We start from the raw sequence: 27,825 nt of genomic DNA on the forward strand, positions 1-27,825 counted from the left end.
CTCTATTTCTGACAGTGTGATAGTCTATCACCAAGGATGTTCAACACATTAATTTTCCACATCTTGAGTGATTAGGAGACATTATTTCTTCCATGATTGTACAGTTTAGCAGTAATTACAAGAAAGATATTAATGTTTTGTCACAGAATGCTTGCTTCAAAGAAGTTCAAGTGGGAAAATGGTAGGATCTTAGGTTTATATTGCCAGCCACTGCAGCGATTGTTATTCTCTAAAGCCTGTGCAGTGTGATGCATGCTGGCCATGTGTCTGGTGGATCTTGGCTAGAAAGAGGTACTGTTTATAGAGAACTCTTAAATTGATTTTATATAAATTATTTTGGCAGACAAACAGCCATTCGAATAACAATTTTGATCTCTCTGTCGTGGTTTAACCCCAGCCAGCAACTAAGCACCACGCAGCCGCTCACTCACTCCCCCCCCATCCAGTGGGATGGGGGAGAAAATCAGGAAAAGAAGTAAAACTCGTGGGTTGAGATAAGAACGGTTTAATAGAACAGAAAAGAAGAAACTAATAATGATAACACTAATAAAATGACAACAGTAGTAATAAAAGGATTGGAATGTACAAATGATGCGCAGGGCAATTGCTCACCACCCGCCGACCGACACCCAGCCAGTCCCCGAGCGGCGATTCCCTGCCCCCCCCTTCCCAGCTCCTAAACTAGATGGGACGTCCCATGGTATGGAATACACTGTTGGCCAGTTTGGGTCAGGTGCCCTGGCTGGGCATGAGAAGCTGAAAAATCCTTGACTGTAGTCTAAACACTACTGAGCAACAACTGAAAACATCAGTGTTATCAACATTCTTCACATACTGAACTCAAAACATAGCACTGTACCAGCTACTAGGAAGACAGCTAACTACATCCCAGATGAAACCAGGACACTCTCTCATTTTTTTCCTTCTGGCTCTAGATCAGTCTTTGTTTCCCTAGGTTTCTTGCATATCCTTTGTGAGCTGAAGAGGTGTCTTCTATTATGTAATAACTTTTTTCCTAAGTACTCCCATGTCAGTTGTTAAGTAGGAATAAGTATCTTCTATGAGAACTTTTTGGTATTTATTTTGTTATAACAAGTTTCAAGGTACTGGTACAGAAAAATTTCTATCTCATTTGGGACACTGCAGGCTGGATGATTAATATTTCATGTCCCTTTCTAGAACAAGCTTATGTAATTGCAGTATACCTGCTCGGAAATCCTTTAAAATGTTTGACAGATTTTAAGACGCATTCTGTATTGTCAACAAACATGATTAATCGGCATTGCCATGAAGACTTCTGTATTTTTGAAGATTCTGTAGGTAGCCAGAATGGTTTGTGGGGTTTGTTTGTTTGTTTTTGGTTTTGTTTTGGTTTTTGTTTGGTTTTAAACACCTGAATAATCTGTCTCTGAGAAATCCTTGTATTGTTCTTCATTCTCTGTCATTCCACAGCTCCTTCAATTAAGCTACATGATTATACATGCTAGTGTGTTAAGGGACCTGTTGCTTGAAATCTTGGAAGGCTTATATAACACTGCTGTACTTGCCTGAGGCCTCTTACTGTCTTCAGATGATGTTTGTGAGAATAGCTTGTCAAGCTTTTGGTGTCTACTGCTTGATATACATGGAAGTACAACTTGAAATGAGTATTACCATTTAATGAGTTAATGACAGTTACTTTGTCCTAGAAATTTACATTTAAAAAAAATAATTAATTTTTAGCTGCTTTTTAGAGTAAGGTGATATAGCCAAAAGCCTTGTTAAATTTACTTAGTCTAGAATTTTTTTGTATATCCTAACTTCATCTTTTCAGAAATGTGTTTGCTTTATGGGGGGGGAAAAAAAAAAAAGAGCTATATCCAGAGACGAAGACATATCTGTGTGTGTGAGGTATTACTGCTTTAACACAGTGAGTCTTAAATAAAAAGCAGCTTATTGCTCGCATAGACCAAGTCTTCCATTCCCTCTAGACTTTGTTCTTTACGTTGTTGTTGGAGGTTTGTGTGTAATTGCTGTGGTCAGAGTTCATTCAAATAGAGCAATAAGCAGTAGTGAAGTGGGTACCAGTTTAGGTTGTCATCCTGAATATAAATTAATTTGCGGAACATCTTTTTGTCAGAAACCCTAAGATCTTTATATGAAACAGAAATGCAAATACTCCTTTCTAAAGCCACATTTTAAAATATGTCTTCATGTTCTCATTCTATTGGGACAAAGGGCTTTTGTCTACTGTAGGAGATAGTAACTAGAATGTTGCTCTTAAAGCATATCACAGCAACATGGTTTATGTGGGTGCATATATCTGGAGGGATTGCCGTTCCTTATCTGCCATGTTGTGTTTAAAAACCTGTATCAATGTTCCTTAATGAAGTAGGCTTAACAAAGTAGGTAGTGACTCCTGTTCTCTCTGCTCTGGGAACTATATCTATCCTTGCTGTCTTCCAAATGAAGGGTTCATCTGTTCAATCTATGATCTGGTTAAATGGTCCATGGATAGAAGAATTATAGTTCTTTTTAGATCCTTATAAAATTCATTGATGAAACTTCGCTGGGTCTGTTTACTTCCTTAGATTTTAGGTAATGGCATCCACTGCCTCCTTTGTAATGGAATAAGGATTCTTTGTGTTTCTTCTTAGATTTATTTTATTTTTTTATTTTTCTTATAAAATTGTCTGAAGTTATTTGCTGTCTCTTCTGAGTTTTGCCATGCTGTAACTCTGTAAAAGTATTGCAATGCTACTTATTCTAAAAGTTTTTTTCTGTCTAGGAGCCTGTTGGCTCTGCTTTTTGCATCTTATTCTGCTTTACCAATTTCTTAAGAGCTTAGTTAGATTTGGTTCTGAAGTTGCTTCTCTTGTCCATTTTAGGCCAAGTTGTTTGGAATCTCTTTAATTTCCAAGATCCAGATGCCTCTCTAATAGTGTTTCTTCAGTTTTGTTAATAACTTTAATTACTGGTTTATTATAATTTCATAACATTTTCATATTTCTTTGATCTTGTATTGTTATTCAGAATTATATAAGAGGAAATTAATTTATCTTTATCTTTAAATTGGTGAAGAATAAAGTTTCTTGTCTTTTTTTTTATATATGTATGACATACATATGAAGAATAAAGAATCTTGGCTTTTTTTGTGTATGTGTACGTCACGCTCAAAGCTGAGGTTAATATGTGTATATGGGCAGAAGCTGAGATCAATGTGTTTATAGATGTATGTATACATTAAAAACTCTTTAAATTCCCTGTCAGACTTCTATACATATGAATATAATGGTAGAGCAAATGGTCACTAAGTAGTTTCAACATCCAATGTAACTAGGTACAAGTGATACTGAATTGGTATTGAGCTAGTCTTGTAGTATGTATTTTAAAAAATATTACTGTCTCTAAGCTCATGTTTCTTCATCGTTCAGATGTGTTTTTCTTGCATACTTTGTACCTTTTGAGATACCCTCTTTTGAACTGTTTAGACTTCTTGACCTAAGGAGAATCAGACTTCTTGTTCATTTCCCCCCTTTTTTTACTCGGACTACTTCCCATATGTAAAAGTATTTTAAGAATTCTTAAAAAAAAATAAAATAAGAACAACTGATGCTGGTAAGGTTCATAAAGGATAGCTGCTGATAATTTTTGTTTTAGTCTTTATACCTGTATGGGTTTTTATTTCATGTCTAGGATATAATATATCTACTGCTGAAAGTCAAGCTGGTGTTTATATAGACTGCAAGAAAACAGAAAATAGTTTCTGGTTAAATTTTATGAATGACACAATATACCCTCAAGAAAAAAAACATGCCACTTCTATGAAGTTGATTAACTGAGCTCTGTAGAACAATGAGTTCAGGCAAATGAAGTCTAGAAATAAAGATTTATTTTTGAAAAGCAGTGATTCTGAAAGTAATATATAGTTTATTTTAGGTAATCGGATGAACATGGGGTTGGTAAGTAATGTTGTGGCTGAGCCAAAACAAATCTTGTGTTGGCTAGGGCTTTGGTGTATGTGGCATCAGTGAGGCCATTCTTGGAGTAATACGGCCAGTTAACAGTGTGGCTGGAAAGCTGTAATGCATTCAGTAAAGAGCTTCAGGAACAGTTTGAGGTTTGGAAAGCCTGTATTCCAGAGAAAGGCTGAAGTTCAGGCTTGATTTTGTTTATTCAAGAGAAGGTTTGGAAGTGACTCTGTATATGAAAGCTTTTCCATGTTTAAGTGGTGATGGTTCAGTGCTTTCTAATCTGTTACACCAAAATACAACAAGTTGTAATTGCTGAGCGGTCAAGCTAAGCAAATTTCATCTGGTAATCAGACTTTTTTAAAGGGAAGATAGCTTAAAAAGTTCATATGAGGTAGATTTTATGTCACTTGCAGTTATTTTTTTAAAAATTTTTAAAAATTTGCCGAGTTTAAAGAATCTAAGCTTGCATGCTTTAGGAAACTCAAGGACATTAATGTGAATATGTTGAATATTCTTGCCACAGCAATCTAGGTAATGCAACTTTGAATGTGGGTGTTTATACATGACTTCAGTAAATTCTATGTCAATGTCCTCTTGCTTTACAGGTTTAACTGGTTTATTTTAACATTTATGAGCATCTCTGAACTGATGTGACCTTAAATGTATACTGTGGGTCAGCCAGAAGTTAACGGACTTGGTGCATTCTGTCATAGTTGATACAGCAGGCAGCCTGTGGCAGGTTACATCGTGATTGTCAGGGTGGGAGGGCAGTGCAGAGATTTCCGCTTAACATTGGGACTGTCGAATCCACTGCAACAGGGGCTGCTACTCAGCACAGGGAGAAGTGAAATGTGTCAGTAGTTTCTTGATGTTCCATCATTTGTGTTGTGTGCCAGCCCTACAGCAGCAGCTAGTGCCCTTTCAGACTTGACTTTTGCAAACCAAAGTCACTGAACTTTGGATGGGGGTTAGGCACACTTAAATGAAAAAAGCTGTAACTATCTCTCATTTTGCCTGCTACAATTGCAGCCACGTTGTCATTATTGCATTTAGTAAGGGGTTGAGGTGATGGAGTGCCTTCTCTGTTCTCTTGACCAAAGCCAGATGGAATTGTCTTATCCAGTAGGAATTACTGCAACTGAAATGAGAGGGAGGCTGGGACCACAAATTCTCTCTTACTGTGACAGTGTTAGGAACAAAATGAGGCACAGGTTCCTGTGAGGCAGTCCCTGTTCTGCTATGCTTACTTTTTTTCTGAAGCCCCTGGTAACCTGCTGTGTTCTCACCAGGCAGCACTAGCCCCCAGAGGAGCTGAATTAGGCATTGCCTTTGTTTGTCTGCAGTAATTGCGGAACTGGTATCTGGCTGGACAGCCCTGAAAGAGGTAGCGAAAGAGTTTCTGTAATGGTCCTGGTAGGCTTTCCGATCTAGTCAGCCTACTGATCTAAAGAACAAGTTGAAAGCTTCCACTGATGCAGCCCCTAACAGCAGTAAATAAGACAAAGGCAAAAGGGTGTGAAAGAACTGATGAACTCTGTCTATCTGTAGCACAAGTGGTTTTGCTGTGAGGCCCTGTTTTCATATTTAAAAAAGTTTGGTCCCTTCTTGTTTCAGAGATGGTTACCTTGCAACTCTGAACCTTTGCTGCCCATAGTCTTTACTACTTGTGTCTTTCCCTGTAGCCATTTGTTGTGCTTTTTAATGAGAAGAAGAGTCCCTTGTTTGCGTTGTCTTTATTCAAAGATATCGTTTTGAATGTGAATTTAGAAACTTTTTATTCCACTGCTTCCCTTCAGCAGTCTAAGGGATTATTGTCACTTTCTGGAATCTGCATCATATTGTCCTATTTTTCTGCATCTGTGGAAAAACCTACCTAGTAAACAATGCTTACTTCAAGAATTTTCCTGTTTATCAGTGTAATCAGTTCCACACTGTTACTCATTTGTGGCTAAGTAATTCTTACTGTACGAGTGTATCCAGATTGGGAAGCATCAATAGTATATCTCAAAAAAACCCTGAGAGTTTGTAATAACTATGTTTTGTATTACCCGACATTTAGGTACTTAACTGAGTTGATTCTGATCTTATTTTAAATAAAAGTTTAGGAAGCTCAATGCAAAATATCATTTCTTGGAAGTAGTATGTTTGTGTTGTGCTTGTTGTGATGGCCTTAAAAGCTGCCTCTGTACTGCTCTGCTGGCTTCTGTATGGTATGAAATACTCTGTTCATAATTTCATGTCTTGGTACCTGCCTTTAGGAAGATCTAACAGGTAGCTGCTGCTGAAATAGGCAGCAACAGTATCTTGTTCCCCATCCTGCTTTCATGTTCCTGTCATTTTACTTGTATTGGACCTGTTGACTGTGGAATGACTTGGTTCATCTGGGAAACAAGTTTCTCCAATGCCTTCTCCTGCCCCTTCCAAAAGTAACCTGGCTCTTGAAAAGAGCAAATCCCGAACCCTTACAGATTAGCCAGTCCAGACCTGAGGCTTAAATTGTTAGGTCTGGTGAGAGAAAAAAAAAACCCCCAAAAACCACCCGTGGAGTTGGGTGGCCCTGAAGTTGGGAGGTGGGGGGAGAGAGAAGAACCATGAATTTTGGTAACAGCTTGCTTCTAGATTAGCTGTAACATGAAGCCTTGTATTTAGTTTGGCCATACAGGTCAGGATGACATAGCATTGCTTTCTAATACTATGTAATATTGTTTTCGTCAAACGCCCTCCTGTCTCTTGTGTGTTAACTGCTACAGTTGTTGCTGTGGGCCTGTGAGATATCTGAAAAGGGAGTATTAGTATGGTACCTACGTGCAAGCTTTTTTCTGCTGCTGCTGAAAGGGGAAGTCCAACTCTGCCTTGCAAATGGCCACTTCCTCACCCTAGCAGCAGGGGTTATTTCAACTTTCAGTGAAGTGGTTCAGCTCACTGAGTAGGCGGGGACTAACTGCCTTTTTTTTTCTTTTTTTTTTTTCCCCCCTTAAGGATGGGGGAGGATTGTACACTGATGGTTCAGATTGGTCTGAAGTTTTATGGGAGCACACTGCGAAATTATTGTTTATGGAACTTCTTTGATCAGCCAACAGTAGTGCTGAAAAAAGCATGTGTGTGTGTATGTATTTGTGCCCAGGTTTAGGTGGAGTAGTTCCATGGGCTGGTTCCCCATCTTGTTGCCCAAATCGGCTTCCTGGAACAAGGGTTTTCAGCTAGAATGTGACCAATGGCACTATCAGGTGGCTGTCAGTCTATTGACCAGATGTTCTCATGAACCTCTAAAACACTTGCCATTTTGATTGAAAACTTTCTTTACATACCTCTGTCATAATCTTGTGCTCTTACATAGTTACTATGTTTGTGTCATATTTTTAATGTGAACATTAGGTAGTTTGTATTGCTCAGTTAACTTCCTTTTACATCAATATACTTCAGCATTTATACAGTTCTTTGGGTCAAATGGATTCTTCTAGGTCTTCGTATGGTCTGTATGGAGATAGTTGTATAAAAGCAGAAAAGTCACATTCTTTACACATATAAAGGAATATTATGGCATGTTACAGAGTATGTTAATAAGCATATTAAAATGGTTGAAAGTAGAACTTTCAGAAATTGTTATTTGGAAAAAGTTGGTTAGAGTAAAAAATATTGAACTTCAAAAGGGAAGTTCCATGGTGAATAGGTTTATGGACTGTATTAGTTCAAAACTATCGCAGTTCTTGTATTTAGGAACCAGTGTTTTCAACTGAATTCTTAAGGTTCTTTCCATCTCTTTTTTTCATTATACTACTGAAGGTGTAAGCTGTTGCATAACATTTGGGATAAAAATCATCATTTGGAGTTACTGAGGCTTTCTCCCTCTCTACCTTCTTCAGCAGGTCCTTGAAACATCAATTTGTAAGAAGGGAACAAAAACGTAGGGGAGGAAGACAGTATGGAAATGATGGGTGTGAACAGAAGGTATTTTTAGCAGTAATTGGAGGTCAGGGGAAGAGTTGTAAAGAGAAAAAGTGGAAAATAATAAGGGGTTTGCAGAAAAAATTGTGTGCTTGGCAGAAGTCTGAGTTGAAGAACCTGGGCAGTTCTAGAGCTGGTACATGCAACTTCTTTAGTAGTAAGAGTTTTGAAGAAGGATTTGCCTGTGAATATTTTGTAAAGGAAGCAGTGGAATTTAATAGCAATGTGAATGCAGAAGGTGAAGGGAAAAGGGGAGGAAAGATTTACAGGCTGCAGAGCGGGGATGCGAAAGATCTTGGAAGTTGTATATACAAGTGGTGAAAAAAGGATTAAACTGATGGGTGGATTGATATTTCTGCAAAGGAGAAGTAAATTTGAGTTGTACCTTTCATTTTGAATTTAATTGTATATAATGGTTAAACAGGAAGAGATGTCAGCATTAGAGCAGTTGTTTTCTGGACAGTAGAGGTGATGGGGCTCTTGTGCTCATATTTTCGGTTGGGATTTTGTTTCTGGTCTAGAGAGGGGAGTAATTCATAAAATGCCTGAGCATTACTGGTGTGAACTACCCCAGTTAAATAGGTTTAAGATACATAAGTGCAAGTAGGGTGACATTTTCTTGGAAAAAAATTATTAATCTCAGTATTCATCAGATGCAAGGTTCATTTGTTAATTCTGCTTTTGTTCTAATGCAATTTATCTGGACAAATGAATTCTGTAAAGTAATGCTGATTTACTTTTGCTTCCAGTTTCCCATTTTGGGACTTAGTACAGTTTATTAAGAACCATTTGATGTATCTCTCAGTAATATTCAGTTCCATATGGAGCTTTGATAATGGGTTACATTTTTCTGTTTCTTGCCTTCTTTGTGACTGTCCATAAGAGGTGAATAGATGAAATGTTGGGATTGTCATAGAATCATGTAAGTCACTTGTTAATCTTCATGTGTCTCTTTAAAAGGACTTCCTGGGAAAAGATCTGCCACAGATTTCAGTTAGGTTTTTTTTTTCCCCCATAGGTAATGACTAGATAGGCATGGTTATGCAGTAGTTATTTGCCTGGTGGACAGGGAAGGGGGGGAAGACTATTGTCAGCCCCACTAGGTAGTAAAATAATTTAACAGTTAAAAGGATAATGGTTGTAAGGGACAAGATTTTTCAGTCTCCCAATGCTGTTTTTTGAAGCGAGAAGAGGCAAAATGGGCATAGGCAGGTGGGAAGAGAAAGAGTATGGAGTTGTGTACACTTAGTGTTCTGAAGAAGTGGTTACGCAGTCCTTTAGGAAGTGAAACGTGTACAGTTCTTCTGTTGTATAAGTTTCTTGTGTTTACTAGCTAGGAACTGGTTTTGCAGCCAATACGAGAAATATGTGTCTGCTTGCTTCTACTATAATATACTTTGGTAGAAGAATTATAAACCAAGATTGCCCATTGGTTTGGAGCTCTGGGAAATCATGTGCTTAATATGACATGTCTGGGCTTGTGACAGCTGGGCTATAAAGATCCATTTCTATGGTGGAAGGGCATGTGCCCAGGAAATGTGCCAAAGAGGCTGTGAATATGGACACTGTTAGAGATGACTCACACTAAGGAAAACATGGAGCTCGTGGCTCTAGCATGTTGGCATGCAAACACAAAAGTCTGCTAAATGTTCTGCAGAAGGAATCTTTTATCAGTACTGTGACAGAACTTTCATTGTTTTTTTTCCTAGCAAGTGGTTCTGCAAGCTCTGTTATGACTAGCTTATGGCAAAAAGAATGCATTTAAGGATTAATTGTATACTGCTGTGGTAATTGTAAGAGGTAATTGTTGAAGAGTGACTGCTGCATTAGATTGTAGAATACATTGACTAGTATGTGTATCTAGAAATGAAAATGTGATATTGTTTCTTAATCTGAAGAAGGCTGGAGTTTCAGAGTGTTGGAAAATGATTCCAAAGGCAAATAGCTTTTTTTTTTTTAACATATATACATGCATAAAATACTGTATACTGAGGTGGTTCTGCTTAGTCTGAAAAATCATGTTGCCTGTGTTTTTCATGGAGTTCATCGTGTCCAAACTGGAATGAACAATTCTTCTCTTTCCTTAGTCTCTGTTCTGCATTGGCTACCCAGCATTTATTTTTTTCTTTGTGGTTGAACATGTTAGATGGCTGACAAACCTTGATTAAAGGACATAAATGCGCCACATGCAAAACCACAATGATTTCTTTGATTGCAGGGACCTTTTGGCCAGCTTGCAGTAAGGACTTGTGTTTAGAAGAGAACATTTGGGCTCATCTGTATCTCCCTCCCCTCAAAGGGATGGCAGCCCGAGGACAGCTAGCATTCATCCTGACGCCAAGAGACTTCAAAGGAGGTAAGCGCCTCAGAAATGCTCCCCAGACAAAATACTTCTCATCAGTCCTACACCTCAGCATGGTAATATTCTTTAGTACAGCATTACCATCTCCTAAAGGTTTCTGTTCATCACTCCTTCATGAAATTTTTTGAGAACTCTGTGAGGCCTCATCAGCTGGTTGCAGCCCCCTTAAGATTCATGGAGATGTCCATTGCTGTCAGTAATCCTCGTCCATTTGCTTAAGAATGTGCCACCAGTGTAAGGGAAGAAGACATTTTATACTTCCTGGGTTTGTACTCAGACTTATGCTCCCCTCCTCCCCTTATTTTGTTTTTCATATTTTGGATGAGGTTTGAAGTTGAGCTTTTCTCAATTCATGGCCCTTAAGGTTAAAGTCAGGGGAAGAAGATCCCAAACAAACCCTGCTTGCTCCACACAGTTTTAAAAGCCTTTTTTAAAAATGGATCTCTGAATGATTCCTTAATATCCAGATGATTTCCACCTAATTCTTTGTGTGTTTAAATTTCTAGCGAGCATTATCCCAGAAAAGTTCTGTAGAAACAAATTACTGTATTTCATTCTGGAGGGAAATATGTCCTTAGGATTTTTTTTTTTTCCTGTTAGAGATGCCACCTAGATGCAGCACAGCTGTTTGTCTTCCAAATGTCTGTGGAGTAATTATTTAGTAGAAAGAGCAAGTTAAAATAAACAGAAGTTTACCTTGACATCAGAAGTTTAAACACAAAAATCCCATGTTAGCTTTTTTACTTATTTTTATTTTTTTAATAAAAGCAGACTTTTCAGGGGTGATTTCCACCCCTTCCCCACCTACCTTCAGGTCACTTGTATGAATACTCAGCTATAGATCTTGCTTTTCTTGTTCTTATTCCAGTAAATGTTATATGAAACGCACTAAGAATATGACTGGTATCATAAGGAAGAACTTTCTTGGGTTTTGTTGGTATTTTTTTTTAATGGGAATATTTGGGCGTGTAGTAGACCAGTAGTAGATATGGATTATATGTTTGCTGGACAGCTTTTTTTTTCTTCCCCCAAGGGTGCAGATTTGGAGAGCATAGTTAGCACTCAGACCATTTAAGCTGTATCTGTTACTAAGTCCTGTAAAGTTTTGCCTTGTTTTTTCCATTTATGATGAGAGTATATTATTTAGCTATTAGTTTGACTTCTTTAAACCTAAGTAAGAGCTTTCTGACTGTGTAGAGTACTATTAATAACTGCCATCTAGCCGCCTTATTGGGCTCTACCATATAAATACAAAGGTTCTGTAGATTGTAACTTAAATATGTTGAGGCAGTAAAGAAGCAGATCGTCCTATGAAATACTATCCCACCTAATTCTACACTTATGTAGCTTTGGAAGAGATTTACCTATGGATATTATGAACAACTTGCAGATCCTTCAGACTTAAAATGTTTACAGGTCCTGGCTATGTTGATAGATTTAAATTAGCTTGGGTTTTGCTTGACTGTGTTCAAATATTTGGTGGTTGTTGTTGGTTTTTATGGGTTTGGATTTTTTTTTTTGGTTTTTGTGTTTGGGTTGGTGTTTTTTTTTTTCCCAAATGCTGAGATTTATTTTACAGTAGTCAGCTTCCTTAGTTTCATTAGAAAATTTTCTTTTGTAATCTTCTACACGTTTTATGTTGTTCACCTGTAGGAATTTGGATTTTTTTCTTAGTATATAGTCTTTACATGATGTGTTATTTCTATACCCCTTCTACTGTGTTCAAAGAGGCAAAACCAATATTCAAATTAAAGGAAGGAAACTTTCAGAAAACTGCAAATCTTTTTCTGGGAATTCTAACACTTCTTTTTTATCTCTACAAGGTATTACAGAATGCACCAAAATGAGCAGTAGCACACTACAGCTTCTGTAAATCTTACCAGGTTCATTCTGTTCCTGTAAGACAAGCTAAATCACAAATATAGATTATTTTTATTAACGGGTTGCCCCCCCTCCCCGTGAGCAGATGAGAAGGAAACAAAGGCACCTTTTATTTCCTTCACTTGAGTGGCCTTATAAGTGTCAGTGACAGTGGAGGTGTTTTTGTTTGTTCTTGTTTTTTCTGTTTTTTTTTTTTTTTAAATAAATTCAGTCTTATGCCTACTTCTCTAGGAGTTCAGCAGGGAAGAGTAGAAACAGGGCTGAGAATTGCTAGACTGCTTTCTAGTCTAAAGTATCTGTTGACGGACACACAGTCTGATAAAATGAGAGACTGAGTTGTGGGTGGGAAGTGTTATGTTGTTTGGAGGCTCTGGAATTCAAGAAATACTTAATTCTTTTCAAAGGTATATCTAGTTATTTCTTTGTCAGTTTTTCCTGGAGGGAACTGATACTCAAAGCAATATTCTTTCTCTTTGGAGCCTCTCAAACTTTATAGTAAAATTCAATCATTCATTTAAGAAGAGAGATCAATTTTAACTGTTCTCTTTAATAGTATACCAGATGATCTGCTTTGGCATGGCTCGATTTTTTTGCTCATCCTTTCTTGATGAATAGATTATCTTAATCTGTATGTCATAGCATCTGCTTTTGCTCCTCTTACACTCCAAAACCCTGATGCTGGATATTAATTTCCAAAGTTAAAGATAGCTAATTCACTGCAGCTGTTGGTGTTTCAGTTATTTTTCACCTAAGAACACTGGACAGTACTTGAAGACTCTGCTCTAAAACATGGACCATTTGTTGTGACAGGATGAGGGAAGGGGAAGGGGAGGGAGAGGATGATTTATCCAGAGGCTATCTTTGGTGGCTAAGACAACCTGGATGTCTTTAGCCTTGTTCTCTAGTTTCTCTTGCTCTTCAAAACCAACAGTTGTCTTTCCATGCTATCTTTCAGATGCTCTGAAACAAGTGTCTTTAGGAAATACTATAGTTTGTTTTTATTTAATGAAATCTGTCATGATGTAAGCAAATAGCTTCCCCCTTTATAAAATGATACAGGAATCTATACAAGCTTGTGTTGTAGTAGCAGGTGGAAATAGACAGGAGAATATTAGCAGATGAATAGATTGTCAAAAAAAAAGTTCAAGTGAAGGACTAACTGCATGATGAAACTCAATATGCTTCGTAGAAAGTGTTGGAATGATGGTGGCATTCTTTATTCCTTGTAACAAGGCTGGAGAACTTTTTGTTCATCAGATACGGAAGAAAAATAGTACTTACTGAGATTGCCTTTAAGAACAAACTATACTGTCTTAGAAAGGTGGTGTGAATTGGCACTGAAAGATCCCCTCCCCCCCCCCCCCCGACTTTGTCTTCTGTGAAGACAGTTCTGAAAGCTTGTAAAATCATTATAACCTTTCTTGATAACTGTTAAACAGTCATAGGACCCTAGATATGGAGTGGTAGAATTGGTTTGTCCGTTTGCAGTAGAAAGGGCTTGATTATTTACTACTTACACTAACAGAATTGGGTACCCATGGTGTTCAAATTTTGGAGAAACTGCAGTCTAAATAACTTTCTTTGGCGATCAGTAATTCTACCCCTGGTCACATCCCTTCTGTCTGTCAAAAGAGTTGAGCAATCCAACAAAAAAATCCAGCAAAAGACATTGAGCAATCCAACTGGCATCTGGATAGGCTGTTTGAAGTTCAAGGATGCATTGCTTACCTCCCCTGTCCAAGGATTGCGTATTGGAAAGAACAGAACAAAAGCAGATAGTGGTATGCTATTCATTCTGCACTGTTAACAGATGGCAGCACTGGGTCTCATTCTGATTAGATTTAAATTGAACCAATAATATATATAGGTAACATTTGTAATTGGTCAAGAAATGACAGGAATTGAGGTGATGAGGCAGAGCTGTATGTATTCCTTGCCAAAACCATGCATTTGCTGAGTAACAGTAATAGCCACCTCGTGCTGTTGAAGAGCTCCTGGCAAATGGTATCTGTTCTAATACTAATCTGTGGGCCTAGGAATTGAACAGTCAGCTAACAGCTGGAGAGTTTGCAAATCCCAGTGAGTTTCAAGGATCTAATGGCAATACATCAACTCATAGGTGCCTTCTCTCTAAAGCCTAAAATAATAATTTTCTTGTGTATGTATTCTTTTTTTTATGAAAGGATAAGCTCCAGGCAAAGGGCATTTAAAATATTTTGGTGGTCTTGATACTTCTTGATACATGTTTTCAGATTTGAGACAGTTGTCAATATTTACTGTTCTTGTGGAAAGGTTTGCGCTTGTCCAGGAGGAGCAGGAACCACAGATATATAAATGCCTTTTCCTGTCACTGCCTTAATGCATCATTTATGGCATCATACAAAACTTAATTTTTTCTGATCGGCCTGTATCATATCTCTGCGTATAAGCTCACAGATGTCCATGTGAGTTAATGAGAACTCAAATGCCAGGTTGTACCTATTCTTCATCCTGTAGAACAAGACAGTGACTACTATGGTGACTTGGTGTTGAAAGGAGATGGTGAATGAATAAAATGGTGCCTGAAGCTGAACTTGATGATTGTGAGGAAAGGAAAGCATTTTGAAGAATTCAGATATATGAGCGATCATATTCCTTAAGGTGTATTTCCTGTTGGTTAATAACTTCTTGCTGTTTTTATGAAGGGTGTTGGAGTGATAAATGTTTTCAGATCATGTTAAACAGGTGGTTTTGTGCTTCTGTCTTCCGTGGCTTGCATGGCTGGACCTTCTTTGTTGGGGGGGTGGTGCTGAGAGACCATCTTTGCTATTATGTGATTCTGCCACCTGGTGGCTTTGTCGAGCAGCATGCACTTCTGATGTATCGTTAAAAGCGTAAGTGTGAAGAGATCCTGAAAAAAAAATCCTTTCCTTCCAAAACAGGGAATCAGTGGGCAAGTTTGCTTAAAGTAGGTCTAGAAGACAAGTTCCATGATCTCTGCATCATGTTTTTGAAGTCAGACATTTAAGAATCAGTGTGCAAGTATTTGAGAAGCTTCTGGTTGCTACAGCTGTCAGACTTGCCTGGGTGTTTTTATATATGAAGTTAACAGAAGACAAATCTCCATGAGGAGTGGTAACAACCTGTAGCAGGAATGCAACTTAGAGAGGTCATCCTGTTGCATACATTGTGTATCTCAAGTTTTTTTAATATGGTTTCTTATGCTGGAGAATCAGTATGAATATTAATGCAAATTTATACCAGTAATGAAATATAAGTCTCTTTCTGGCCCATATTACTTTGGCATATATACCAGTTAAACTGAAATTTTTATTAAACAAAGTATCACACATCACACTGTGCAATGCATATCAATTTTGGAACTAGTTCGTTCTTTTCAGATTAGTTGAAGTTCTGTCCAAGGTATTCTGTTTCTGTTTTTCAGTACTGTAGGTTTTTCCACTAATCCAGTGATGGTAAAACTTCTAGTATATAGATCAACTTAAGCTAGTTCTTATTTTGATTAGCAAATCTGTTGTGTTATTTCAATCAGGTATGTAATTTCTAGCTTGTGGTTGTTGACAGAAGTTAAAGTGCTTATAAATATAGGTTCTAAGTGGAATTTGGAGATGGCTTGTCTCCAGAACTAAACAAGCCTTTTATATGTATTTATAAATACCCTCTATTCTGCTCCTAATTGTGTACCATAAATTGAAGGTGGAAAATACCCTTTCTCACAACAAATTTAAGGTGGGAAATTATCTTTCTCACAATAGGTGGGGGGATTTTATTTCACTTGGAAACAAACATCTTCACTCTTGTGCTACTGTTTTCAAACTGCATTAGTTGATTTGCTTGATTTAAGACTCTTAGTTGAATTCTAAATTACTGTACAGGTCACTTGGTGCTCTTACTTCTGAGTCCTTATAGTCCTTCTTTTTTGTGACTCTGTGTTATGTTTTCCTCTGCAACCTCTCCTTCCCTCAAGAAAGGTGATTTAGAAACATTTTCATCAATACATACTGTGGCTTGATTGCTTTAGGTCAATCTCTCCTGTATAATATCACAGTGCTAAGAAATGTGGGAACATGTTCTTCATGTAAAAAAACCCTAAACAAACCAACAACAAAAAACCCCAAAGCATCTCTGAAGATAGGCCTCTCCATGTTTATTCAGATGTTTTACTAACTTCGTAAGGACTTATAAACAAACATTTTAATCTTGATTGCTTATTTCTGTATATGTCTTCTATACTCCTCTGATTTCGGTTAAAATGTACTTCTAGACTCTAGAGGAGTTTTTTGGTGGATGGCCTTTTTTTTTTTTTGGTGTATAGTCCTTGATTTTTACATATTAGAAGTTCTTTACCTGCTGTAACTGCACTTATTTTACAAATAATTTCATGGTGTAATAGTTACTTAATGGAGAATATTTCATTAGAGGTAAAGCTGCTGTTGTAAGATTTTTGTGTGGTTCCAGAGTTAAAATCAGAAGTCAGAACTCAAGAAGAGCAAACTAGTTTGGAAAGGATTTACAGAAACTCTGCCTTTCTGTATCAAAACTTATTTTGGATTCCAAAGCTGTTCCTTTCCTCAGTTTCATGGCATCAGAGGAAAACCTCTTGTTCCTACTGTGAAAAACGAAATGTTCCATGTGCCCTTATTAATGTGCTCATCTATGTTTATAAAGAAATAATAATCCTAAATTTGGATTGATGACTCACCATGGCTTCACTGTATTTGGAAGAAAATTCAGTGCTATGTTGTGACTGATGCTTAAAAGAAGAAAACTGGTCTTATTTCAGATCTTAAAATGGAGTACTCAATGTTGCTAGTCTCAGTATATAAGCATAGTATCTTCTTGAAAATGTAAGTGATTATGTGTAATGTATAATTACTAGTCTAGGCTATGGAAAAAAATATAGTGCTTTCGGTGTTCTATTTGAGAGGAAAAGTGGGGAATATATACAGAAGAATGTGAGAATTACAAGCAAAAAAAGAATTTGGGCAGCTTTAAAAAGGAAAGTGACAGTAGGTGTTAGGGAATGTGAAGTGTGCCAGAGATACTTGGGAAGGAAGGAAAGAAGGAGGCATGTTGCTCTGGTGATGCCAAAGTCAGTTGATAGTAGTGCTTTACTTGCCTTGTGCTGTTGTTACAAGGCATAAAGTAAGTATATATAGGTTACTGGCTCTAAGGTAGAATATGTATTAAGCAAGTCCTTAAAACTGTCTCACCAAAAGCATTTCTTTGCTTTTTCTTGTTAAGCAATGTATGCAGATTTTAAATAAGAAAGCTAAAAAAAAAAAATTCCAGCAAGAATTAGTTAAAAGTGATAGTAAGATAAACTGCAATAGTAATTACATCTGTTCAGATACTTCATATGAATGATGAAAACTTACAAAAAACCCTGAAAATGTCCATGAAGTTGAATAATGTTTCTGTGGTGAGGAGGAGGAACCATAGGGAATTAAAAATTACTTTGAATCTTGGGCTACAGATATAAAGATGCCATAATTGTAATAAGATTGCTGTTGCTTAGCTTCCCACTGGGATACAGATACAGTTATGTGTGTGTTCCCTAATTGCATTTCCATGGTTTACTTGTTTTAAAATGTAGTATTACTGAGTTTACTGGATCCATGGCTTTTATATTGTAGATTCAGACATGTGGCTCCAAGCAGTTTTCAGGAGCAAAGACTGAGCAAACCAGGAAAAGAATTGAAAAGGATAATTATTGATTTAAAAAGACTATGAATTGTATAATTTGTAGCTGTATAATTGTGTTACATGATTGTGTAACTATGTAATTAAAATAATATTATTAAACGTGTTTTTTTTAGTTCTTTCCTGCTACCTCTAATTTCTAATTTTCAGCTGGAGAATTTAGTAGCTAGTTTTATAGAGAATTTATCTTTTGGGAAGTGGTATCTTATTTCAAGTTGTTAGCTCTTTAAATCCACAAGGTAATTGAGATGATGGAAAAGGGAAGATGCATCTCTTATTGACTTCTTGGTGAGGTGGGGGTTTTTTTGTTTGGTTGTTTTTTTCCCCCCTATTTTTGAGACGATCAGGGGCTTCATTTGTTCTACCTTGTTCTTTCCTACCCAGGCATTTCCTTTGAAATAAAAAGCAGCAATACACTTGACGTGTTTGCGTTTTACATTTAATTTTAATAGTAATTTAATTTTGCAGGCACACAAAATTTGAATATTCAGGGAATTTCATGCAGATTTAAAACGTTATGAGGCTGAAGCAAAATATGTATATAAAATTTTGATCAAGTTTGGGAAGATCTCTGAAGATGAAATGACTTACTATAAGATGCTTCTCAGAAGCTTACTTGTTCTGGAACTGTTAGGATCTGGAGCCTTGAAGGGACAGGCAAAATCTGAGAAACTCTTAGCAGCAAACAAGTATTTCAGTACTATAAGGGACTCAAGATAAGCTATAATTCTTGGGATATTTGTGGTGTCTGCAGAAAGTAAGCGTTATCAATATGCTTTAGGTAGATACTAAGATAGATTACATTTTAAAATTACTTTTTCTCCCTAAAAAATGTGTTCTGGCTATTTAAAAATATTTTTAACGAGACTGTGTTTGTCAAATAATATTAGTTGACTCCTGAAGAAAGGTATCTAAATTTAGCTGGACCTGTGTGTTAAAAATAGTGGATGGTGAAGGAACTCTAATTCAGGGTCTTACCTAAAAATAGTGCAATTTTTGTAATTGAAGGTAGGTGGGGAGGGCTGTGTGCATTTCCCTACAGAAGGTGCATTGTGAGACCAGAGAAGGGACACATACAGATGGAACTACAGCTATAATAATGACTAAAAGGCTTAAATGAGTACTAAGGGATAAAATTTTCTAATCCCTAAGGGGATTTAGAAAAAGTTATGTTCTGCAATACATTTATTACTTTTCTAAAAAATTTTAATCTGGCTTTATAGATGAGTATTTGGTTTTATGGGCCCTGGCTGTGAGCTGTTATTTTTGCATTAGGTTTTATTTTGCAGGATAAAGTAAATAAATATTGTTGCTATTTATGTGCTCCTTGCTCTGAGAGATCCCTACATTTTTATGCTAGAAGTCTTGTGAATGTTTAGTATGTAGAGTTAAAACTAACAAACCATAATATAACTTAATCATAAAAGCTAAAATAAAACCCACCATATGTTCCACACAGCAATTTCATTTGAATATCTATCTGGTCGATTTATGGCCTTGCTTTAAAACATGTTTCAAGGCTGGTACTGCAAGGAAAAGGTGGACTAACTGCTTTTCTTAGTGTATTTGGGAGTAAGATGCTGCAAACAGTGGAAAGAAATGATTGGGTCCAGTCTCTTTCTTAGTATAGTGTATTGTTTATCTTGTGTTAAACATTCCTATAATATGTATCAAGGTTTCTCTTGAGAATATAGTAGCTTGATTTTTGTTGTTGTTGTTAGCTTTTATTTTACTACCTAAAGCTAACAAATTGCTATAGTAATCATAAATAATCTTTATTACTAGTTTGCTTCATCTTTCTTGAACACAGTTGTCCAAAATTCTATACCATATATCAGATGCATAAGCATTAGTGGAGAAAACTTACTGGTATTCTTCCTTAGGTCAGACAGATGACTGTTCAAGAAAATGAAACAACGCAGAGATGCCAAGAATAAATTTTAAATTAAAGTCAACCTAGACAGGAGTCAGGCTAATTGAAGAAAGTATTTTGGAGTATCTGTACAAATAAAGATAATCAACAAAATCAAGACATTTTTTCTAAGGAAAGGGAACATATTTTATGTAATATAATTATTATTTGGTATTCTGAATGTCTATAATCAGAGTTTTAAAATAATGTAATTATTATTTGGTATTCTGAATGTCTATAATCAGAGTTTTAAAATAATGTAATTATTATTTGGTATTCTGAATGTCTATAATCAGAGTTTTAAAATGTAAGTTTATTCTCCTCCATTTTCATTGAGTGGCCCCTGTCTGTCTCTTTCTTGTCTCAGAAGATACTTTTGCAAAATGTACTAAGGAGTCTGATAAGAACAAGTAGGTGGGTGGCTTTTGGGAGTTAATATGCTGGTGAACTCAGGCTCAGAATACTTGTCCAGTTCTAGTTGGCATAAAGGCAAGAGGTTTCCTTCTGCTACTTGACTCTTTGGGATTAAAGTTTCTTCTTCCCTGGATACTGTCTATATTCTAGTAGTATTAATATCAGTACAAAAAAGAGGTACCATGAAATGAGCTTGAGTGTGACATTAAGAGTATGCGTCAATTATTTGGAAGTAATGAACTTCTAATATCTGTGCTCTTACCCATTGGTAAATGTGAAGTAGCTTTCCTCTTGTTAATTTAGAGGAACATAATTAAACTTTCTTGAACACATACAATTGCGTAAATAGCTTGTGATAGACTAAATTAATTCCTTATCAGATGGGACTAAAAATAATATATCTTAAAAGATTAATCCAAAGATATTTTGGAGGAACCGCTAAACGTTAGTGGCCTTTCAAAACTGTAGATTCTTTCTTCAGCAAAAAGAATGGAACAAGTCCCATTAACTTAATAACTGATTTTTTTTTTTAACTTAATACTCTTTTTTGTTGTTGTTGTTGCTTTTGTTTTGCAGGATACAAAATTATGGATAATAATGGAATATCTGGGTGGAGGCTCTGCCCTTGATCTAGTAAGTAAATTATGTATGATTTTTATTATTTTACCTCACAATTATTTTCCTATCTTGCAATTCTGGAAACTGTAATATGTCATTTGGCTATGACAATGTTTGCTTCTAGTAAAGGAGAAAAAGTATTTGTCAATGCCAGGAAAATGTTATTTTCCATGAGGCAAAGCTGACTATTTGTATAGATGGAAGGGAACTAAGCAACATAATATTGGTAGCAGGATATAAACATCTTGCAGTGCTAATCTTCAGTCAGCCAGAGAGCACTAGTAGCTGCAAATAGTTTTTTCTGTCTCTTAATTCTGCCACCACAACTCCTCCTAGTATATACATTTTAATGTATCTACCCCCCACCCCCAAACAAACAAACGAAAGTTTCCCTATTTGAAGTCTAAATAGACAGAAACACAGTTTAGGCTGGTATTAAAAAATATATTTCAAAGAAATAGGAGGAGCTGTGGGCTCCCGTGAGGATATGGAGGCCTTACAGAGAAGTCTGGATAGACTGGAGAGCTGGGCAATCACCAATCATATGAAATTTAACAAGAGCAGGTGCCGCATTCTGCATCTGGGATGGAGTACCCAGTTTTGAATCATAATTCAAAAGGTTTGGTGCAGATTATGATTTCCATGCCTGGCTGCTGTCCATTCATTTTGGCTATTAAAAAAACCCAACAAAATCACACACCATCTTATATTTATTGTGGATTTAAAAAATACTATTATAGAAATAAAAATGCATGTTTTAAGTATGTGAAAATTGTCATACCAATTGAGATGGAATGTCTCTGTAGCAAAGTTTGCTGTTCTCAACTGGGGCAACTAGTAAATGCTTGAGGAAAGAGCAAAAGGAAGAAGGCCAGTGTAGAGGGATTCTGCTGGTGACATCTGGACGACAGGAGGAGGTAGTAAATGCAGGCTTCCTGCAGTTGTGCTGCCATATTTTAATTGTAATTACCTTTTGGAACCCATTGATATCTTTAGTTTCCACATCCTGTTAGAAGTTCTGTGGTTCTGTAAAAATTGATCATGTTCCAGATAAAGATATGCTGAAAAAAAGTTTGTTTATTGTTACGATAGTTTTTTCCTGATGAAAGAGCCATTAGAAACAGGGTTTGCTTTTATAAATTAATTATACCTTCTTCGTGCTTCAAAAAAGTATGAAAGAGCAGAAAGAAAACAGATGTTATCACATTTTCTTGTCTCTTTTTTTTTTAATCACACACATTTCACTTTCGTGATGACCACATGTTTATTCCCCAAGTTTGTTGCCTAAAAATAGTACAAAGTCTTTGGTCACATCCTAAAATGTTATTGAAGAAATTGTGTCACAGAACTGAAATCATCATGTAAGTGCATATTAAGCATCTTGTTTGTCTTTCATTCGTTTTCAATTTATGTTCTGCTGCGTGTTTTCCTAGTTCTAACATGCATATTATGGTTCTCAGCTGGAATCTGGTAGGACAACTGGCACACTTTATCATGTTTCCATACTCGAGGAAAGTTTGAATGGGAACCTTGAATTCCATGTTTGAAGTGTATACATGTCATGTTAGCCTGGTGTTTTCTGTACTTGAATATGCACTGGCTTTTTTGAAAATCACGGCTCACAAAAGAAAGTACATTTAATGCAATTGCATATATTTTGTTGTTCAATTTTGAATATAACTTAGGTTGGTGGCTGAGGTACAAGTGCTAATATTCTCAGCCTTAAGTCTGTTTTCACTAACCTCCTCCTCACTAAGGTGAGCTAACATCTGACAAAAGAAATTTTCCCCCATTAGATGTGCTGTATCATGTTACCAAGTCTTGAACTGGTGCTCGCAGCCTAGCTGGGGCAACGTCTTAGTGGGTTTGAGGGGATGGCAATATCATGTATATTATTAAAACTAAAGAAAAGCAAAAAATATTGTAAGTAAAGCTACAAAGGTAAAACAAATATGTTATCTGCATTACATGAAATCTCACCTCTGTTCCTACCTATTAGCTGAGGATTTCTGAGGGATGTAATATTTTAATTTTTATCTGAAAAGTTTTATCCACAATGCTTTCTTTCTTACAGAGTGAAGCTTCAGAGAGATAACTTTTTGACTGTGTTTCAGTGACTGCTATTGTGGAGTAAACTAGAATACTGGAATATTTCCAGTCTTAATTGTTGTCCACAAAGTTACCGTCTCTCTCTCAAAATGGCCTTATTGGTTAAGGAGCCTCTCTGAGTAGTGACGTTTCCTCTGTCCCTTTAGAGTTAGTGCCATACTCACTTTTAGAATTTGTATCAGTTATAGAGAGCTCTGAGATCTTCTACTACTGCTGTTTCTCTGATAAGAATTAAATTACTTGGAACCTTTGATTCTAACAATTTGCAGATTTATACCTTCAGCTTTATATGAAAAAAGCTAACTTTTTTAATATGCAATGCTCTGTCAGCCTAGCAGTTTGAGTTGTGTTTTACAGAGCTTCACAAAATCCCTTGCAGTATATAGCAATAGGATATGTGATACCATATATGCCTTAATTTCTTTCTCAGACTTCGAGATTTGGGTGCGTATAGGGCCTGTGGAGTTGCACATGTAAGTTCAGTGTGATGTTAGTAATCAGATAACCATGTAGATGCTTTTCAGATGCAGTGTATATATGTATGACCTGACCGCAAAGCAATTACTTGAAACTGTGTCTTTATGGAGCTTTTAACAAACTTTTAAAAGTGTTATAGATAAATGAAGTATTTCTTTGCCTGTTGTTCATAATGCCACTTAGTTTAGAACTATGTATTTTTTTAAAGAATGTTCTGGGTTGTATCTCGTGTTACGAAGTTAGCAAATTAGAAGTTTTGAGGTGTGACAGAAGGAATTTTATATTCTTTTTATAGTCATAATGTTATTTCTGTTGTCTCTGTTTCTGCTTTATATGTGTGTGTGTATGTATACACGTGTGTGTGTATATATATAAATATTTCTTGCGTTTCCTAGTTAGAACCTGGCTCACTCGACGAAACCCAGATTGCTACAATATTGAGGGAGATACTCAAAGGACTCGATTACTTGCATTCAGAAAAGAAAATCCACAGAGATATTAAAGGTAAATTGCTTTTTATTTGTACTGTAATAATATTAGAAGAGCTCATGCAATGTAAATGAACACCCTTCCATTGTCAAATTTAATTTCTGCTATTTCCTCTTCTTTATTCCAGCTGCTAATGTATTGCTATCTGAACAAGGAGAAGTAAAACTAGCAGATTTTGGAGTAGCAGGACAACTAACAGATACACAGATAAAGAGGAATACCTTTGTGGGAACACCATTTTGGATGGCACCTGAAGTAATAAAGCAATCAGCATATGATTCGAAGGTAATGTATTTCAAGGCATTAGCCAAAGTCCCTTCCTCTTTTAACTTGAATTACATAAGTTGGTCTTCAGAATGTAGCTAATAACTTTGGCTGTGTCTAGACAGGTGTACGTTTAGATGATACATAGCAGCTAAAAGCTGTTGGAAAGGAAAGACGCTTTTCTTAATTATATCCAGACCATAAGTTTCCTAGTGTTTTAAGCCCATCCAGATAGCAAGAAATATGACAATATTGACCGTGCAATTGATGAGTATTCTTGATGGTTGTTTAAAAGTAGAAGAGAGCAAATATATACAAAATGTTAATATGCTTCCACTTTTTTTTAGAAAAAAAAAAATAGCAACACTGTTGAAGAATATGGATTTGGTAGGTGTGAAAGTGTGTGAAAGTGCTGTTATTCATCTGTGGAAGAATATGCTGCATTGGTCAATGCTACTCTCTGACCACACTCTTTACGTATTCTGTACAGGGAGGGTTTAATGTCAAATGTACTTATTTGTAGATATTTACATTGCACAGGATTTTGATTTAGCAGAGTGGTACAGCCACGTACTGAAATCACAACACAAGCACAATATATCAATTGTAATATACAGTTGGATCACAACAGAAACACAATTCCCGTTATTGGTCTCCATATATATGCTCACCACCACGGCACTGGGTGGTGTCCCCAGTTGCGAGGAAGGAATATATGCATTGAAGCTAGCTCAAGCCTATTGCTCTTTTCAAAATTCATCTTGTTGGTCACTTGGTTTTTATACTTCTATTAGGCTGAGCTACATATACACCTCCTTGCTCTGCCCCTCCCTTCCCCTCCCCATTGCACAACCCAGTGACCCACTGGTGCAGCTGTATATCTGAAACAAAGGTCACCCTCAAGGCCCACTTGTGTTGAGATGAGATCAGCTTTCTTTATGATAATTAGCGGTCATTCCTTATGTTCTTCCCTGAGCTCATCTTTCTTGTCCATCTCCTCTGATGCCCTTGTAGTGATTTGTTGATTGGTCACATCTCCATGCAATGAGACAGGTTGGTGTGTTTCTTTCCACTCCGACGCATGTAAGGAACTTGCCAATACTGACTCCGGCCTAGACTGTAGTATTACTTCCTTCCCTATATTATATCTTTCTGTAGAGCCTCTAGAACATTAAATGACCCCAAATTCCCCATTTGAAGTTTGAGTAAACCATATTTGTTTTTGTGGGTGGTGGTTATTTTTTTTGTTTGGGTTTTTGTTTTGGGGGTTTTTTTTTGGTTTGGTTTGGTTGTTTTTGGTTTTTTTTTTTTTTGGTTTGGGTTTTTTTTTTTGTTTGTTTTGTTTTGGTTTTTTTTTTGAGATTTGGCTTCTGGGAATGATCTTCACTTGGACAAAGCATGATTCAGTCCGCAGGTTTTGAATTCTGTCTGTTTCAGTCCACAATGTTATGTGGACATAAAAAGGTATTAGATACTTGATGACTTCCCTAGAAGGCCAGAGCTCAAGTTTTTGGATGAACTAGAGATACTTACTTGTGTCTGTGAGCCTTCTGGCACTTAGAGACCGGACTAAATTTTACAGACAATAGTTTTACTGTCATTGCACAACAACCACTTGAGAAGGCCTGTTTATTTTAAGATAGTATTAAGCAAATGTGAGAACACAGATGTCCAAAGCTAACCTCATTTTCCTTTCATAAGCTGGCCATGCTTGAGAGGTGTTAGGCAGGACTGTCCTCTTCATAGCATAGTCCCAGTGAAGTGCAAGCAATTTCCATTATGTAGTTGCTGTGTTACCCAGTTTTGTTCTTTGCCCCGTTGAATCCTCTTACTTCCCACATGCTGATGGGTTCCCTATAAAAGCTTGAAAGTGCTCTGTAACACTACCTTGGGCATAGTTCACCTACTTCTTTCATGCAGTTCATCTGCGTCTTTCCTCATTTACTGTATGCCTCACACCAACTGTTAAATTATTGCTTCTTTTCTGATTGGATTGATACCTTTGCTCATGCTGGCTGCTGAAATAGCACAGCTGTGCAAGGCAAAGCAAAATCTAAGTTATGACATAAAACTACTAACCAGGCTAAAGGAAGGCAGATGCATCTTGAGGTCCAGCATTGCTAGTTACTGCTATGAAGCTTAAGGTCTCCTGTTGATTCAGCACTATTATCACTTGCCTTAAAATTATGGGCAGTTGGTGGATTTACTGACCATGGCTTACACTAAATTATCAACAAAACTCAAGCAAGAACTATTATTCTAGTATACTGATTTCTACTTGAAGCAGTTTTGGATATTAAGATATAGTTACATCTCCTCTGAATTCAGATATGCTTCTGAGTTAACCATTCTGTCAAACACAGATTTCAGAATTGAAGAGACAAACTTCTGAGGAATTTCTTATGTGAAGCACTTACACTGTTTTAACCAAAACCTTTTTATCTTTACTGTTTTTGCATTAGTTTATAATGCTTTAACATTCACTTTAAAGTCTCTTGTGTAAAAATAATGAATACTTAACATAAGCTGTTGATTTTGAATATAGTCTTTATTTTTTTCCCAAACGTATGTTACGGGAATGTATGTACATAATATCTTTCATCTTTTTTGCTATGATAGAGAAGCAGATTTTTTTTAATGGATAAAAAATGTGTGCATTTTTTAAAAACGCTGTTTTAATTCAGGATTTGACAAATGGATACATTTTGTTTATTTTTCTTTTAATATATGTGAAACTTAACAATGTCAAACCAAGTCCCAATCTATGCTCCCAATAGTGTGCTCTCAAGATTATGTGAGGCTTCTTGGACTGCTTTATGCATATGAGACCTGTGTATTCCTCAACTTCTATACAGAATTTGCCCATTCCATTCTTGCTTTATTCAGTCCCGTTCCCAAACTGTTTTGTCCTTAAGATATTCCTATTGTTCTTTCTCAGACCATATATTGTAAGGTATACTTGCAAGGCGTTCCAACACTTGTCTTTATTGCCTAAAAAGTAATCAAGGTTTGTGATTTTTGACATAGAAGCTGTTGAAATTTTAGTATCTATCAGACTTTTGTAAGTAATAATTCAGACTGATATATTTGAGAACATGGGATTTCCAGATGGCCTGTGTGAGAGAGTAAGTTAGCTATAACATTTGCGTTTTAACCTGGTCAGTAGCTAATCCAAGAGGTTTACTTGATAGAAAAAGGTAAATAAAAAAGGAAAAGAAATTTAAAAAAAAGCAGGTGGCAGCTTTAATATGACTGTTATAGTCATGTTTTGACATTTCACTATTTTTCCTCATGGCTGATAGTTTCTTCAGCAGCTAGATTTTATCAGCCCCATGGATTACTTGGACTTTAAAAATAAACTACAAGGGAAAATGAAAAATAAAGTTGAAATTTTTGCTATGCCATTTATTTCCTTCTCTCCAAGCTATTTGTTCTTTGATACAATGTCCTCACAGGAACTTTCCCTTCTTTCTACTTTCTGTTTTTTTGGCAGTAGTTCTTTTTCCTCCTGTTTTGATTCCTTTCTTCATCTGAAAGTCAGCATCTCTTCTTATCTGCTTTAGTTTTCCCATATCTAGTTCTCTGTCCTTTCTACTATATAACTTCTAATAGAAAGGATGTTTTAATTTTAAAATGTTTTTCTCTTGCACATAGCCTGTTTTCTTTGACTTACAAGAGCTTCAAAGTCAGACAATTTT

General features: G+C 36.4%; 1 protein-coding gene across 2 annotated transcripts in view; it reads left to right on the forward strand.

The window, feature by feature from the left end:
* Positions 1–27,825, forward strand: part of STK24 (serine/threonine kinase 24) — a 62,502-nt gene that overhangs the window by 19,534 nt on the left and 15,143 nt on the right. For both annotated transcript variants that reach the window (XM_069802438.1, XM_069802437.1), the window contains exons 3-5: positions 20,747–20,803; positions 23,770–23,878; positions 23,991–24,148. In XM_069802438.1, coding sequence (XP_069658539.1) covers positions 20,747–20,803; positions 23,770–23,878; positions 23,991–24,148 — 324 coding nt within the window. The remainder of the gene's footprint in view (positions 1–20,746; positions 20,804–23,769; positions 23,879–23,990; positions 24,149–27,825) is intronic.

The sequence above is a fragment of the Haliaeetus albicilla genome, chromosome 15, assembly GCF_947461875.1.
Source record: "Haliaeetus albicilla chromosome 15, bHalAlb1.1, whole genome shotgun sequence".
Lineage (NCBI taxonomy): Eukaryota > Metazoa > Chordata > Aves > Accipitriformes > Accipitridae > Haliaeetus > Haliaeetus albicilla.